A 16,859-nucleotide genomic window follows, 5' to 3' on the forward strand; every position below is an offset into this window, starting at 1 on the left:
AATGGTACTGCTCGGGCGTCGCATGCTATACTGAAGTTCGCTTGTGCAGGCTTCATCGGGCAGGGCTTGTTGACGGCCGTGGTAGCGGGGCCCGTCTACACGTCTCCGTTCTCGGATCACATCCTGAGCACCATTAGGACAGTGGGAACCAAGAACAAAGGTGAGAGGTACTGAAAACTCGCAGTTGAAGAAACGATAAAGATTGAAAGGCATGCATGTTTGATTGGTGGTTTAACTGATATCTACTGTGACGACTGCCAGTGGCGTAGCTAGGTCGTCTGGCACCAGGGGCTCCTAGCTCTTCTGCCACCTGCCCCCCCCCCCCCGGGTGTAGTCGAGGAAGGCGAGGATGTCGACAATTTTCCGATGTCTTCAGTCGTATATGACACCCCCCCCCCCCCTACTGGCCCCGTGCAACCCTCCCCCCCCCCCCCCCGTTGCTACGCCACTGACGACTGCAATGTTGCACCAGCTTTTTTTTAATAATTTGCTCTTGTGGTACGAACATCAACCGCGTCTCGTCTCGCGTTCGTATATGCAATTGCTCCTCAATAGTGCAAAAGAATGCTCAAGTAGGCTGTTTGGCACGTGTTGTAACCACGCATGGTACAGGGCAAACGGCTAACTTCATAATGCTAGTCAATGTACCACTCGTATTTGTGGTGGGCACGTGAAATGCCTACGAATAAGGTGTTCCTTAATAGTTTCTTGAAAAAATATACTTAAACGATGAGGTTCTCTTCTCAATATTGCTCACGGGTATCAACGTATTTAACGGAAGGTTTGTTGTAACTTTACTGAATTTACCTGGAACAGTGTCAATGAACATTTTCCTAACTTCAACGCTGCAGGTTGCGAGTATGCCAATCGTGTCGCTTATTGCTCCTTTCTGAACAGTAGAAACGCAACATTCTGTTTTTAAGTATCACTTACTCGTGACATGTGCATCTGAACCTAAGAAATACTGAATGTTGGGCTATAGCTTGCCTTGCATCTTAAATAGGAAAAAACGCAAAACAACATCTGAAAGAACGCAATAACAAAACAGAAAACTATGAGAGATTTTGCCAACTCTTTGACAACAGGAGACCAACCACCGATACTAGCTACTTCAAGCAGAACTTCTTGTTGGGCTAGTTGATGCGTGTTACTGAAGTAATAAAGCACCAAACAGACGACAACTGTCTCTTCTTGTGTCGTCTGTTTGGCGCTTTAGTACTTCAGTACTATGCTGCTTGGAGCGCATGCAATCCTCGTGCCAGTGCGCAGTAAAAACCGTGACGTCCATGGCAAAAAAAAAAAAAACACGCAAATAATTTGAACCGCATTTGTTTACGTGTACGAAGCAGCGTTTCCGCTTACTGTTCTGTCTCGCGCGAGGCCGTTATGTGGGCCATAAAATCAAAAGTTTTGGTGGCCCATATAGGGGTTGTCACAGCTTAGTAAAGGAATGCCGGATATCAGGAGGTAGTGGCTGTAGCAGTGCTGGTTGCGTCATCTCGCGAACACACCCGCAACCTCGACTTTCGCTAGGCGCACAAAACAAAAAAGTTGATAAATATATTTTACTCCTACGCAAGAATACACTAGCTTGACGCGCGAGCTTTGTTTCCCATATTAGAGAGATTGAGAACGATTACATACTTACAAGCTTGACTAAAGGACAAAAATACTTTTTAGTGGCAAACTGAAGTGTAGTAAGCGTGCCACGAAGTTTTTTGGTGTCACAAAACGTATACCGCTGCCACATAGCGCTGGACGTTTGTCGCTTGATGGTAAAGTGCTTCCGTTATACAGTGTTTCCATTATACAGGGTGTTTCACGTAAATTGAACCAAGGGTTTTAAAAAAGTAGTTAACCGGAACTCTAGGCCGTCCAGCGAGCCGAGGAAGCCGCCAAGGGCCAACAACCCTTGGCCGAAACCTAGGCGGTGTCCAGGTCCACCCCACCAAATCGCAGGGCACTGAATAAAGTTATTTGAATGAATGAATGAACCGCAGCTGAATGAAACTAACGGCATATGGTTTGCAGTCATGTGGCACTCCTTAGAGTATTTTCTTTATATTCCGCCTAATTAGTTAATTAACTGAGGTCAATTATTCATTTTTTAATGTTCACTTTAGATTCGAGCGCGTTTCGTAACGTTGTAGAGGGTGCTCAGAAACGACCTATTAAATTTTTTCGTAGCACCGTATACATGCGGCGTGGTGATTTTTTTCCGCGTTTAAAGAAAGCCCGCGAAATACGAAACAAAACCACGTGACTGCGCTCATGCGCTATCGTATTGGAGCGCTCTCAACGTTGCTTCGAGACCATCGCTTATCAGGGATGACGGTGCTTCACTTTCCGCTTGCCGCCCTTCAAAGACCGTGACGCAATGCGAAGCCGATGACTAGAGCCTCGGCCGCTCACTTCGCCACGGTCCGCGCGCACAGGTTCTTTCGCACAAACCGCGACTGAGGGCGCTGCAATACGATAGCGCATGAGCGCAGTCACGTGGCTTCATTCCAAATTCCACGGGCTTTCTTTGAAATTGAAAATCGAATCGGTCGTTTCTGAATTCCCTCTACAACGCAACGGAACGCACCTGGCTCTAAAGGGAATATTAAGAATTTCGCGTAATTGGTCTTAGTTGATTAACTAATTCAGCGAGCTGTAAAAAGAAACACTAAGGAGTTCCACATGACGGCAAACCACGTGTATTTGGCTTCATTCAGCTGAGGTTAACCAGGTTTTCTTTTTTAAATCCATGGTTCAAGTTACGCGAAACGCCCCGTGCATATCTCCACCCCTCCCCTCCCCCTCCGCACGTGCACTGCGCAGCCGGCGTGCTGGTGTTCGTGTGCAACTACACGGGCGACCGGCTGACCTTCGGCATCGCCATGGAAAAGGCCGTGACGGAGGGCATCCGCGCCGAGATGGTGCTCATCGGCGAGGACACCGCGCTCGCGCACACCCACCCGTCCACCGGCCGGCGAGGCCTGTGCGGCTCGGTGTTCATGATGAAGGCAAGAGGAACCCTCCTACACATAAGCCACGGAGTAAGACATTTAGGAGGTGAAACTCCGGTCAGCGCGAGCGAGCGCGGGCGACCAGATAAGGTCACAATTGTTGTATGCGCCGACGGGGCCGTATACAGTGGCGGCGCCATGCGGCGCGTCGTAGAAGCCGCAGCGAAAAAAAAAATGCAGCGCTCGGGCAGGCTAAAGCCCCTTGATAATTTGAAAGTAGCGCCATTCTGTGAACTTTGCCGCCGCGCCGCCAACCCTCGCACATCCTCCTCGCCCGCCTCTCCACTCAGCGCTTTTCTGACCGATGATTGGCCGCTGCGGCCTGCCCCAGCCGTCGCCTTGGAAACGCGCGCGAAAGCGTCGCTTTGCTTGTGTTGTTGTTTTTCTTCAGCGCCATGGGCAGGCCGTGTTCCTCTGTCGCGGGTCGAGCTTTATACCCGTGTCACACGGGCGTTTGGAAGGCCTTCCAACCGATAGTCAGTTGACTCAAAGGTCAAGTTCGAGCTGCTACACGGGCGGTTTCGACGGCCGCCGAGTCAATAGTCTATCGAGTCAACGGAGCACCTTACAACTCTATCGAAATCTCGATGGCCTTTGAGCAACGGAAACGGAAACAGCGCGAACATGCCCTCTCGTTCACAGTGTGCTCCAACTCACGGTTATAAAGAACAAATCAAACCAAAATGCTCTAAAAATACTATATATGAGTGTTATCAATTATTCAATAAAGTATTTTTGCCACTTGATATGCGCGAACTACACACACTCTCGACAACAGCGACGTGCAGCGACGCAAACGTTGCCGCAGTTTCGCTATTCAACAACTTAAAAACTAAACATATATGTAAGGCAATGTATAAACAATTATTTTAATGTATAAACAAACATAAAAGAAATTATAGTGCTTTTAGGTGGTTTTATAGTTGTTTAACTTTTTATGACATGAAAACGAAAATAAAGATACGCAACGCCACACAATTTGGCGAGAAACGCCGGAACCACTCAACGGCCTTTCAAAAGTGCCGTGTAGCAGCGCGACAACTCCTTTGAGTCGATAGAGTTCTGGCGTTTCGAAGGCCGTCGACTGGAAGGCCTTCCAAATGTGCCCGTGTGACACGGGTATTATTCATCTAATTCGAACTCTGCATTTCGTGAGCGCCGGACGCTGGCGCAAAAATAAAAGTTTTCTCTCTCTCTCTGCATTTCGCACCGCGTTATGCCGGGCTGCTGCGCATTTCAGTGCACAAGCCGGCGTGAAAATGGCTTCACGCTTTTCACGATTCCTCGAGGGAAGAACGACATCAGTCGCAGAAAAAAGTGGATTCACAACATCGGACGTAAGGAGTTCACTCCGACGAATCACACCGTCCTCTGCGAGGTACTGTGCATTGATTGGTACATAAACTAGTCTGTATACTTGAAACTTCTTGCGAGCTCGTCAAGAGGCTGACAATCTTGCTTAATTCGCTCGTCATTGTGTGTCGTTTCGAATGTTATCATTTCCACTTGATGGCATTGCTGTGTGTTGCGCCTTAATTTCCGAGTCTCGGTGTGGGTTTCCCGCTAAAATGTTTCCATGGCGTACGTATTTTTTTTTCCAGTATATACACGTGCTTCTAACGGTGGCGCAGAATAGGAAGCATGTCGATTTTCGTAGCGTGTAAGGCAGACTATCTCCCGTGTGCCCAAGAGCTTTGGTGGGGTCGAAAAAAACAATGCCGTTGGGCACTATATACGGCAGCGTTAGAAGTTTCTTAGCGCGCGTACACATGACCTCAAATATTAATTTAGGCTTATCAGTTTGGTTTATTTGATCACTAAAAACCCTGAAACCCTTCTTTATCACGCGTCTGTTCGAGTGGGCCTTAATAAATTACGCAGCCGAGTATTAGCTACGCTTTAAAAATTGATTCAAGCGAAAGTCTCCCTGAGGTGCATTGGAATTAACTTTATAGCGTTTTGTGAATTTTTCTGTGCGAGTATATTTTGCTAGCACGGGTTTTCTTAACAATATTGCATAACATTGCAGCTACATTTCGATACTGAGTGTGTGCTATCCTGGATGTTTTGTGCGTTTTCCGTGTAACGTTTCAAGAGTCACCTGCAATAAAAATTGCGTCTGACCAGATATGTGCTGGTGTGTCACAGCGGCTGTGTATTCTATGCTCCAGACCTGTACTCTGCGTCTGAAATTTGTGTTGGGGTGGCGCGATGTTTTCAGTAAGTAGCTGAAAAAACTGGCAAAACCCTGCCCCCCTCTCAGATCTATGGTAATGGCTGCGGCTGGCAGCTTTTCCAGCTCTTACGAAACAGCTTTATTGGCAAATTGCAAAAGGAATGACATCTGGAAGAGTCATTAATGCCACAGATTGGAAGAATAATGTGCAAAGGAGGACCAAAACTTCGCGCAAATAAGCTTTGAGCATCTTCTTGCCTGCTATGGATCTTTAGAGCGTTGAAGGCCTTCGTCTGACCGCCGCGACTGTGAAAGTCTACCGCGATACCGAGGTCTAGCGGCACGGGAGGAGCGAGTCAGCAGATATGCCTTTTAAGGCTGACTTTCATTCGCCATAGGTGCAATCTTTACAATTTATATTTAGTTATGCTATCAAAATAACGTCAGATTCTTAAGCTCTGTTTCTAAAATAGTACGAATTGTTTCCTTGAAACCGACCCAGCCACAGAATGGCTAAATCCTTTCTTATCGTCCTTTACAGCGCTGAATATTGCATCACCACGGGCGTCTGAGGCACTAATTGAATGCATTCAATGGGCTACACTGAATAAGTCACAAAGACAGCACCACCTTCCCATCTCTTAATCTAGTCGTCCGTTGCCGTCAGCAATCATTCATAAATTTCAAGCCAACCCTTGGCTACGCTCACTTCTACAGTAGTCAATAAAAATATATCTCTCTTGAGAGCACGAAAAACTAGAAAAAAAATTGTTCTCTTTCAAGCAGGAATGAAATTTCTATAGCCCAGGTATTAAATGCGCGGCATATGCATTACACCGAGGCCCCAAGCCTTTTAGGACAGAACCCCCCCCCCCCATGCCCCCCCCCTAAAAAATCCATAATCACGTTAAAGCAAATTTCGCATCATTTTTGCGGCCACTGCCCTGCTTCTGAAGCTTCACGCACGCAATGACGTCCAACTAAATTACCGCAATCTCTGCCTGGCTCGACTGCAAAAAGATAGTGTCATAAAAAGTACTTCCGCGAAAATGCAGCGCTAGTTGAAATTGGATTTAACGGAGCGCAACTGCGTCGAAAAATATTAAAGAATGTACAAATTTAAATTAAATACTGTGCTAATTAAAGCTCTGCCCTGTTGAAGTGACCAGTATAAAGATATCAAAGCCAATGTGGGCTATATACAGTACGCTGCGATTGTTAATTCATGCCGCAAACGCGCACGTTTAGCGCTCTCATTGTTCAAACGAGAAGGTGATAAATGTGGGTCATGGTAGAGTCAAGCACACTGCATCCCTTTCTAGTGCTTTCGTTTAATAATAGAGCGAGAAAAAAATCCCGAAGTTAGGTGCGATCACGGGTGCCAGCTAATGCATCGGGCTGGCGAGCGCGCGATGGCCTGCGAAGCGTGCCGTGCGCAGCGCGCACAGCCGGCGGGCGAGGAGAATCGAGGAGGAAAGCGCGGGAGTGGAGGAGAGTGTCGCTACTTTCAAATTATCAAGGGGCTTTAGGGCAGGCGGCTCCGGCGCGCTCTCAACGGCGGTAATTTCTTTCCAGGTCGCCAGGCGCCGCCGGCACGATAACGGCTCCGCGGGCTTGCGACTTTTTCTGGTCGCCGCAAACAGCGGAGTTTCCACTCCTAAATGTTTCTTGCTCCGTGACATAAGCTTATACTCGTTTCACGATTATGCGACGCGCGAAACGCTGCCGTGAGCGGCGTCGCGCTGCCACCGGGTGAGGCTTAACTGGTTGTTTCGCGCGCTTCGCACTTCCGAGCCTCTGCGAACCGCGGCCTCCGAGATTGGCGACGGCGCGCGCGCGGAACAGGATCTCGGATACCATGCTGGGACGCAGCGACCGCCACCGGCGGGCGAGCGCGCAGCGCCGCTGACACATCAGCTCGTCAGCTTCCGTTTGTCAGATGCTGAGTCGCCGCGAAAATATGCAGCATTTCGGGACGGAGTTCTGTCGCAGATGCCGCGAAAAAACGCGTGCTTGCGGCCGCTGCGGCTGGAAACGGGCTCAGGATCTCTTCGAGCACGTCTCTAAGAAACCACGCCGTTCAACTATTGCGGGAAGCTTTGATTACTGTGTCTTCCGCCCTCCTTGCATTAAGATGCGGACATCACTTGCACAAGAAATCTAATAAGTACATTTAATCAACAGATCAAATTTTACTAATAAACTCGTAGGTTAACTATTTCATGGGCTGATCCGTCGGTGAGGTTGCAAGGCATATTCCCCAGGAACGAATTCTGAGGACACCAGTTCCGAGAAGAGCATTTCGAAAGCGCGTGAAAAATGCATCGGTATTGCAGTTACTTTTGTCCTTCGACGCATAAAAAGTCGTTTTTCTGTAAAGTGATGCGAGCCAGCTTTCGTCACTGTTTTCTTGAGAAGGAAGCTTTCTTTCTGGATGACAATAGATCAGACAACAATCAGTCCATGCTTTACTACATATTTCTTTTGCCACCAGTGCTCTTTACGTTAATTATCTCCTGTATAATGCCCTTTACACTATAGTATGTTTCTACTACGCTAACAAGTCTAACAAAGCCAGCCAATATCTACACCAGCACCTCGCCTAGCTACCTCTTATCCTTATCTGGCATCGCAGATTGCGGGCGCTATGGCCGAAGATCAGAAGGGCCTCGATGAGATCAAGGCGTTCGTCGAAGCCAAGAAGGAGAATATGGGTGAGTGCGTCATCGTGATCGTCATAAGCCTGATTAAGTTTGCTGCAAAAGCCTCTTTCGGAGATTTCCACGTGTGCTTTTGTACTGAGTCAACCGGATCCACCATATACCAGAGAATCTATTAATAATTAATTTTATTTTAATTGTTTTCATTTCCTTTCAATGAAAGAGGAAGTCGATTGTCTCGCAGCGACTTTAATGGATACTTTGGCCGAGACTAAAGACTAAAATAGAAGTGCCGCTAAACTAGTCACGCGGCACTTTGTCGTATTTCGCAGGCGGTCCGTTTCAGGCTTCAAAAAACTTTAGCACGTATTGAGCAACAGAAAGCTGGATATTTTTCAGGATGGTCTACACTTTTCTCACTAACACTTTTGTTTGAATATGATATTTGATGAGTCGATTAAAGAATAACTATAATTATGCAATTAGGTGAAATACAATCTCCAAGCGACGGCAAACAGCGTTACCTGGGTTTCGTCCAGCTACGTGACACTTGCATATCTTAATATTTTTGGTTTCAAGTTATACGTGGGACACCCAGTATACATATACCTAAGGTTCTCGAAAGACAGGACACCATATATTCAGTAACAGCCTAAGAAGTCAGTACAAGCTTCGCCCACAAAAGCACACTGCATCTTCCTTCTGGATCTCCACGCTACAATGCGCAAAAACCTTTTGTGGCAAGATTACTGTTTGTATGGACAAGATTAGTCTTAGTGTATTGCGTCTCCAGTGCGCATCCGCATATTGGACAACGTGTATATAGTATCTCATTGTACCATATCATAATCATCCGCCACCTACCTTTCCCTGTATTTCCCACTTCCCCATTCCCCAGTGAGGAGTAGCAGGCTAGAGACACGCTCTCCAGGCCGACCTCTCCTCCTTTCTCTCCATTAAAATTTACTCCTCCTCCACGCTACAAAACGTAGTTCCTAAGAGACGCCTATATTGAAAGAAGCTCGCCTACGCAGTGATGTCACGGAAAGGAGCAAATGGAACTGAATGGACACAACTATGCAAACTTTCATACAATTGTGCAGCCGTCAGAACAATCAAGAGACATCTAAAGCGGCTTAATTTTGAAACGGCTGTAAAAGGAGCACACACCGAAACTACTCAAGGCACCCCAACCAGGAATCGGACTGAGTATGATTATCACTGCAGCTGACTGAATGCTTAGACCGTCCTCGCTTTTGGGCGAGTGGCACACGTGGTATCTTGCCACCTGCCTTTTCTATAATAATTGTGTCAGCCGCGGTTTATTATATAAACAATATGTACACCTGCCAGTTAAATTTCCCGGAGAATGGCATTGGACCGCAGGTCCTTCAGCCTCAGGAAGATCTTAGGTCCATGGCCAACACATTCATTGCAGAGACTGGCGTTACTTCAGCCCTTCCAAAAATTTCTAGAAGGGGGCGATATTCTCGCAAACTATTGCGTAGAGTATTTATCTGTAATAATCTTACTCTGCGTGTTTAATCTGGCCCGAATTGGGCCCATTTAATGCTTCGATTCATGTGCCTTCGTGTGGAACCTACAACACGTTTTTTATATGCCCCGACTTTAGCGTAGTTATGTGACTGCACTTTGTATTGTTGTGTTACAGAGTTGAGTTTAAGATTTAGTGCATCTAAGTGTTTTTTTTTTCATGTCTATCTACTTTAGTGTTAGCGCATCTGTATGTCAAAAGGAGTAGCTGACGCCAATTAAAAGGCGCCAACATCTAAGCATCATATAATAGCAAAACAAAATTCTTAATTTTTTTCTTTTATATGCAGGTACCATAACCGTGGCGCTCACGCCTTGCAGCCTTCCCGGCAAGGACGAGCTGCTGTTCAACTTGCCAGCGGACAAGATGGAGCTAGGCATGGGTACGCAGCGTGCGAGATTGCAAGTTTTCAATTATGCCTTGCCACAGCCTCCGAGATCGGGAGGCGCTACAATCTTGGAGGCCCGAGGCCATGTTCGGAATTTCGTTTTTTTTTTTTTGCTAACTGGCTAGTTTCAAAAGGGCACTAAAGCACCAACCCTTCCGTATGCAGTACACGTGCTTATAATACATTCTTTATGGAAATTATGTGCTAATCTATGCGGAATTTGTATCCATACCGTGAAATTTGTAGCGAGAGTACACGAAGATATCAATCAATCAATCAGTCAATCAATCAAGGAAATTTATTTTCATGATAACAGAAAACTTAGTTAACGAATAATCAAACAAAATGTAATCTCCAACAATTTTTACACTCGCAGATTTGTACTACAGTATACGCGAACTGCTAGTGCATGTGCACAAGTAATATGACGATTAAGACATGTATTTCTAGGGAAAATGTATTGTGAACGGTGGAATGTAGAAATGAACTTTAGAGACATGCGTATAACATAAGAATAATTAACAAAAATAAAATACAAAGCGTCATGAAATACTAATATAAAATAAGGCATGATTAAACTTTCACAGAAATAATGCTCTTAATTCTTCTTTAAAGGGACACTAAAGTGAAAAATGATTTCTTCTGCATCAGTAAATTACCGTTCCACAACACCAAAAACACCACTCTTACAACGCTAAGACGTTTGGTAAGCCAGAAAAAGCGCAAGAACGAAATACGGGTGGCGACACCTACTTGAGTTCCCGCACCTGGAGGCTGTGACGTCATGGATTTTGATGGTATCTTCAAGGGCCTACCAATTATATATAGCGGTACAGATTGGCTACATTGTGTTCTAAAGGAACCAAATATTAAATATGGCAAGTTTCGAGAACCTTTATTCAGCCAACGCGGCCCAAATGCGAAAACATACTTTGGAATCCCTGACGTCACGCTGACGTACCGGCGCTGGGGTTGCGGCGCGAAATTCAAATACTGATACTTGGACCTTCATTTTCCGATCTAATAATCAAACTATTTATTTGAAATGACTGCCTGCAGGGTTCTCAAACAATGCTCCATTAGTCTAAACTGATTTATTGTTTCCCTTTAGTGTCCCTTTAAGGAATGAAATGTCATGGAATGAAAGCGAGTCATGGTAGTTCAGTGTCGTTGGCAAGATATGTCTCATGCGGTGCACTGCGTGCGTGAAAATAAAACGTGCCAAGGCGATTGATATCGGAAACGATAGGGAAATGCGTTCCGGAAAGTACCTGATTTGCCGAGGACTGCCTTTTTGTAAGAGTATATAGTAGTTTGTAATTATACAACTCTGCTATTTTAACGGTCCTATGCTTCTTGATAAGAGAAGCGGTGTGTTCTATACTCGCGGACAACTTTCTGTGGCTATGAAGGGAAAGCTGCGGGGGCGGAGCTTCTGCACATGTGTTACGGCGCCAAGTAGTCCGGCAGCGTTTGACAGTGCTTCTGGTTGCTCGGAGCAGACGGCGAATCGACGCAGCTTCCACGTGGGGCGGTTTCGCGTTTGCCCAGACGCAGAATGGAAAAGCCGCAAAATGAGTAAACTTTTACGTTCGATTGTGTGCTTTGTCTTATTTAACTGTTGCTAATAAGGTGTTGGTTTTCTCTTCCCCAGCTTGAGCTAATGTGGATGAAAACGCGGGACTATTTTCAGAAGCGCTCTCACTTGTACGCGCTTTGCCTCCGTAGCTTTCCCTTCATAGTCACAGAAAGTTGTCCGCGAGTATAGAAAGGAAGCATTTGAAATTACCCGAACCACATTTTTCCGTAACATGCTCAGGTTGGATATATTAAGATCTGTAGTTTTACCCCTTACCAGCAGGCAATAACATAAATGAGAGTTAAAAAAGGGCGTCGTATAGTTATTTCAAGTGTTAGCGTATGTCGATGACGGTTCATTAATCCTACACACTTACCTAATTATGACGTTACCGTTTTTACTCGGTCATTCCATGACATGTGATCAGCGAAGATGATGTCAGGTATCTTAACCCATTTTTCAATACGGACAGTGTATGGACCTAGGGTAAAGTTCTCCGGTACCACAGTGTTCCAGGCCCACGATATGCAATACACTCAGTTTTTGTTTCGTTCAATATCAGACTGTTCGCTCAGCACCACTCACCAAGATTTCAACAAAACGTACCGGCTTTGGTTTGAATGCTTGAACAATCTTTTCCAATCATCGGCGTAAAAGGTAAACTGACAGTTCATGTTTATTTTCATTATATCACTTATACGGGGTGTTTCAGCTAACACTCAGCTAACTTTTCAGCAAGCGTTTCAAAATATACGAATGCACTCTAGGACGACGCGACCAAATGCATGTTGCTCACTTTTGTATGTAGTGTGTCACGCTATTTTTTGTATTTTGCTTAATCGGATAATTAGTCAAGATTGATTAACCAACTCCTGAAGCAACGAAGCTAGCAAAAAAATTCCAATTCGAAAGTTGCAGAGCGTTTTGCAAAACGTCCGAATAAACGGTTTCTGTCTTTCTATCCATTAATATTAGTTTTTTTTAGCTTACTGCGGATACCCGCAAAATACAAAAAAAATATTTATGAAGTGCCTTCTGGGATTTATCGCTCACGGCCGACGTCGCGGATGCCGACGACACCGGCTTTTCTGCGACACGAGCTTCTTAACGCTGTCGCGTTAAAAAAAAACATGGCATGCCCGCTTACGCGTCATGATTGCGCTGCTTCCAAGCGTTCCGCGCGCATACAAACATAGCATTTAGCCGGGTGTGCTGCCGCTGCATGCGTCTGCTTATCGCTATCATTAAGCGCCGTGAGGGAAGCACATCGCTGGCGTAAATAGCATAGTCAACGCCTTCGTCACCTACCAGTCGCCTTTTACGCGGCATCACGCCCTGCTATATGATATGTTCGTTTGTACGCGGACAGTTTGGCAGCGCTGCAATCACGGCGCGCAAACGGGTATGTCACGTGGTATTTTTGTAGTATTTCGCGGGCATCCACAGTAAGCTGAAAAACACTAATACTTAATAGATAGAAAGACAGAAACTGTCTAATCGGACGTTTTGCAGCGCGTTCTACAACTTTCCCATTGTAATTTTTTGCCTAACTACGCTGCATCAGAAGTTGGTTAATTAACATTGACTATAATTATCCAATTGAGCAAAATACAAAAATAACGCTACATTATACATACAAAAGTGAGCGACGTGCATTTGGTCGCGTCGTCTTAGAGTGCATCGCCATATTTTTCAACTCTGGCTAAAGTCAGCTGAAACACCCGTACATGGAAGGAAAAGAAGGCCCTGATATACTCCCTTGTGGTGCTCCCGCAGGAATTCGTCTCAAACGTGATTTTCATGTACCTATTTCGGTATATCGAAGTCTTTCGTCTGGGTAAGAGGGAAGACGTTGCGATTCAACTCCCCGAAGTCCGTATAGTTAGATTTTTTCCAGTAATATGGCGTGAGTGACATGATCGAAGGCTTTGCTGAAGTCTAGATACATTCCTAGTGTCAACGTCTTACTTTCGATGTTCTCTAATATAATCTATTTCTGTAATAGGAGTGCGTCTTCTGAGGAGCGATTTTTTCTGACTTCAAACTAACCGTTAGTTTGAAGGTTAAATTTTTTTCACTGAAATTGTCGATGCGGGCATTAAGAACCTTGTCATGGCATTTCAAAAAAAAAAGGAAAACTGGCAAAATTGAGAGCAGCGGTAGTTAGAAAAGCTGTTCTTGTCTCCTCCTTTGTGTATTACTCTTACTCTAGCTGCTCGCGTGTTAGTTGGAAAAACACCACTTGAAATAGATCGGTTAGATATGCGTGTAATCGCAGCGGCGATCAAATCGAGAACATACCTAACAGGCTTAATTAATATTCCGTCTACGTCACAACCATGACTGTGTTTAAGGCCCGCAAAAAGAGTTCTAACCTTATGAATAGCTGTGGTAATCTTGGAATATCGATGGAAGTAACCAAGGGAGCAGCAGTGCTTCCTATCTGTACGAAGAAGTCATTAAAACTGTTCTTAAGTTGTTTCCCGCTTAGTGAAACGTTATCAACTACCGTGCAGTCGGCAGTGTCTGACAGTGGCTTTCTATTCAACAGGTTATTATTTTTTTTCAGACAAGGTCACTTTTCCTAAGGAAATCACTGTCGAAATTTCGTCTGAAATATCCTTCCTTTGGTTTAGAAATGGCTTTGTTCAAGTTGTTCCCAAACGATTTGAATTCTCGCAAGATTTCGTTGTCGCGAGTCTTAATTAAGGAAGGCCTCAAACATCCTGTTTTTCACGTTGATAAGTTTTCCTAATTCTTGAGTGACACAGGGTATGCGAGTTTTCTTAAAGACGTAGTGGGTTTTCGCTTGAAACGACGCGTAATAAAATTGTTTAAACATGTGCAAGAACTTATCGTAGGTAGCGTTCACGCCTGTAAGAGCCGTTACCTCACTCTAATCCGTAAACATCAGTGTTTGTCTATAACGGCCTCGATCGTACGTATTGATATATCGCGATATGTTGTTTTTCTTTGTATTCGTTTTTTTTACCGCTGCCTGTCCTTCAAGCACTGACACAGTAGGCATATGATTGCTTAGATCAGCAGTTATAACATGAGAAACTACATCTTCAGCAACCAAGTTTGTGATGAACAGGTCAAGCAAAAATGTCGTTGGGGGATGACGGGATGGGGGCAAAATTTGCATTGCAAAATCCATTACACGGCAGTGTAAGTAGTAAAAAAAGTAGTTCGATTCATCTATAATACATTTGGGCGTACTTCAATTACTGACCTCTGATTTCGGAGCGGCTTGCCTTCTATAACTGATAGAAATCGTGTATGTCGTTTAAAATTCCTTTTCCAGCTAATAAATAGTCACTATACATGTCTCACCTTCTCATCTATACGACAGGCTACGCTACCAGGCAAAGACACTCGCTAGCTGTAACTCCATTTACTACACGTGTCAACTGCTTCAAGTATTCATCTTTTCCTATAACCATAGTAGATTGGAGTAAGCTGGCCGATAAAAATGTAACACAGGGCTCATTATTACTTTTCGAGACATATCTTTTATGAAAAGCATTCTCCGCTTGCCGAGGGTGTTTTGATGTCACTATTTGACTGTACGATTTGAGAATTGCTGAACAACGTTGCTTGACTTTTTTTGTTCCTTTTTTTTTAGCGCTTGTGTGAAAAAATTTGAGCGCAGGTCCCCAATGTATTGTGTTTATTCTGTACTTATTCCGTGTACCACGCTGCTGACATCTTGTATAAGATCGCAGCATTTATAAATAAAAAAAAATAAGTCAACACTAGGCCCGAGATTTTCGAGACATCAACGTTCGAATCGCCACCTATTGTTAGACCATAACCATTGTTGTTCCCGAAAGGGTGCTTCTACATGGCGGTCTATAAATAACGCCAAACATTTGAGCGTCCTTTTCTAAGGCATAGGTTTTCGTAATTATCTGTGACAACTGTGTAGTCAGGAACTAACTGAAAACCCGAGAAATTTCTTCGCAAGGCCACGCCACCGTCTCTGCTGGCATGCCGATTCAAAAAGAAGTGGTTATTGGGGACGAGGACTTACGAAGTCGCCAGCTGTCGGAAGCGCCCCCATAATGCTCGGCGCGCTTTTCATAGGTTTGGCTTAAGGCGCTCAATAAAAACACCACGCGGCAGCCCTCCTCGAAAATTTCTTTAAGTACACACTCTCGAAACAAGGGAAGTTCTTTACTCTCAAAAATAATAATCTTGGGCAAACTGGAAGTACAGAATCGTTTACAGATGCTATTTACCGAGCACATAGTGAACGCCACTGAGCGCGGTCGCCGCGATGAAAAACGCCCTTGCACTTAGATTTCGGTGCACGTTAAAGAATCCCAGGTGGCCCGAAATTTCCGGAGTCCCCCACTACGGCGTGCCTCATAATCAGATCGCGGTTTTGGCACGTAAAACCCCATAAGTTTCGACAACGCCCTCAGGCAACGGCAGAGAGATGTCTAACCTGTATCACGACGAAAAGCCGATCAGGAACGGCTCGTGCCGCGGCCACCACTGCCGAATGTCGCCTCGGTTAAGCGCGCCGGTTTGTATGAGTGCAGCAGCGAGCACGTGAACAGCAGTGACGTCAGGTCCAGGAGTGTTGTCTTACGCGACATGTCAATAAGACACGGTATCAGTCCATAGAGAGCTTTAGATTAGGGGACGCAAGTGGCTTGCGTAAGCAAGAACTAGGGGCTACGGTTCTGCGCACGCGCAGACTCGGACGCAGGTGTCTGCGCATGCGTAGTACCGTAGCCCCTATTTCTTTCGTACGCAAGCCACTCCCTTTACTCTAATCTAATTATAATGTGCGCAGTAGTGGGCAACTGGTAGTCCAGCGATCGATGGCCCTGCCTGTCTATAGGCGACTATCAAGGGCCAAGGAAACCGGCAATCGTCCGCTCCGGCGTGGAACAGCAGGCGCATGCAACGACTTGTTCAGTGTGCCTGTAACACGATAAAGGAACTGCTCTTGCGGCAGCCACCACTGCCGAATCAGATATAGAAATATAGAAGATACACAATTATTGGACTGCATATCCGCGTACGGGAAGCTTCTCAAAAGGGAAGTTGAGCTGTGTTCGCAAATTACACTTGTGAGACGACCAAAAATGTCAACCGTGCCGCGCCACAGGCTTTGTAACAATGAAAAGGCCGAAAACGATAGACGAGTAAGGACGCTGCTCACTACAGTTCCACCACTAGATGTTCGCGACGTCGTAGATTTGGAGGTCCGCGGCGCAGGACTAATTGTTATTCTGTCTATATATATAAAAAGAAGATGGTTAATATTGCATCTCAACGAACCAATGCCTGAACAGAGTGTTGAGAACTCGCTGCGCACTGAAACGGCCCAAACGCGTAAAAAAAAAAAACTCCGCAATTCGTGACGTCACATTGACGTACCGGCGCTGCTGTTAGCTCGCGAAATTCAAGAAGGAAAACAAAATTGATAGTATGCTCCTGCGCTTGTAATATAACCTTTGTCCTCCCAATCAA

General features: G+C 45.4%; 1 protein-coding gene across 2 annotated transcripts in view; it reads left to right on the forward strand.

The window, feature by feature from the left end:
- The window catches only part of LOC135905011 (triokinase/FMN cyclase-like), a 45,771-nt gene that overhangs the window by 11,799 nt on the left and 17,113 nt on the right, over positions 1-16,859 (forward strand). Inside the window, exons 3-6 of one of the 2 annotated variants that reach the window (XM_070526627.1) lie at positions 50-160; positions 2,824-3,041; positions 7,823-7,901; positions 9,692-9,784. In XM_070526627.1, the coding sequence (XP_070382728.1) occupies positions 50-160; positions 2,824-3,041; positions 7,823-7,901; positions 9,692-9,784 (501 nt within the window). The remainder of the gene's footprint in view (positions 1-49; positions 161-2,823; positions 3,042-7,822; positions 7,902-9,691; positions 9,785-16,859) is intronic. The other variant, XM_070526628.1, reaches the window with a different exon arrangement.

The sequence above is a fragment of the Dermacentor albipictus genome, chromosome 10, assembly GCF_038994185.2.
Source record: "Dermacentor albipictus isolate Rhodes 1998 colony chromosome 10, USDA_Dalb.pri_finalv2, whole genome shotgun sequence".
Lineage (NCBI taxonomy): Eukaryota > Metazoa > Arthropoda > Arachnida > Ixodida > Ixodidae > Dermacentor > Dermacentor albipictus.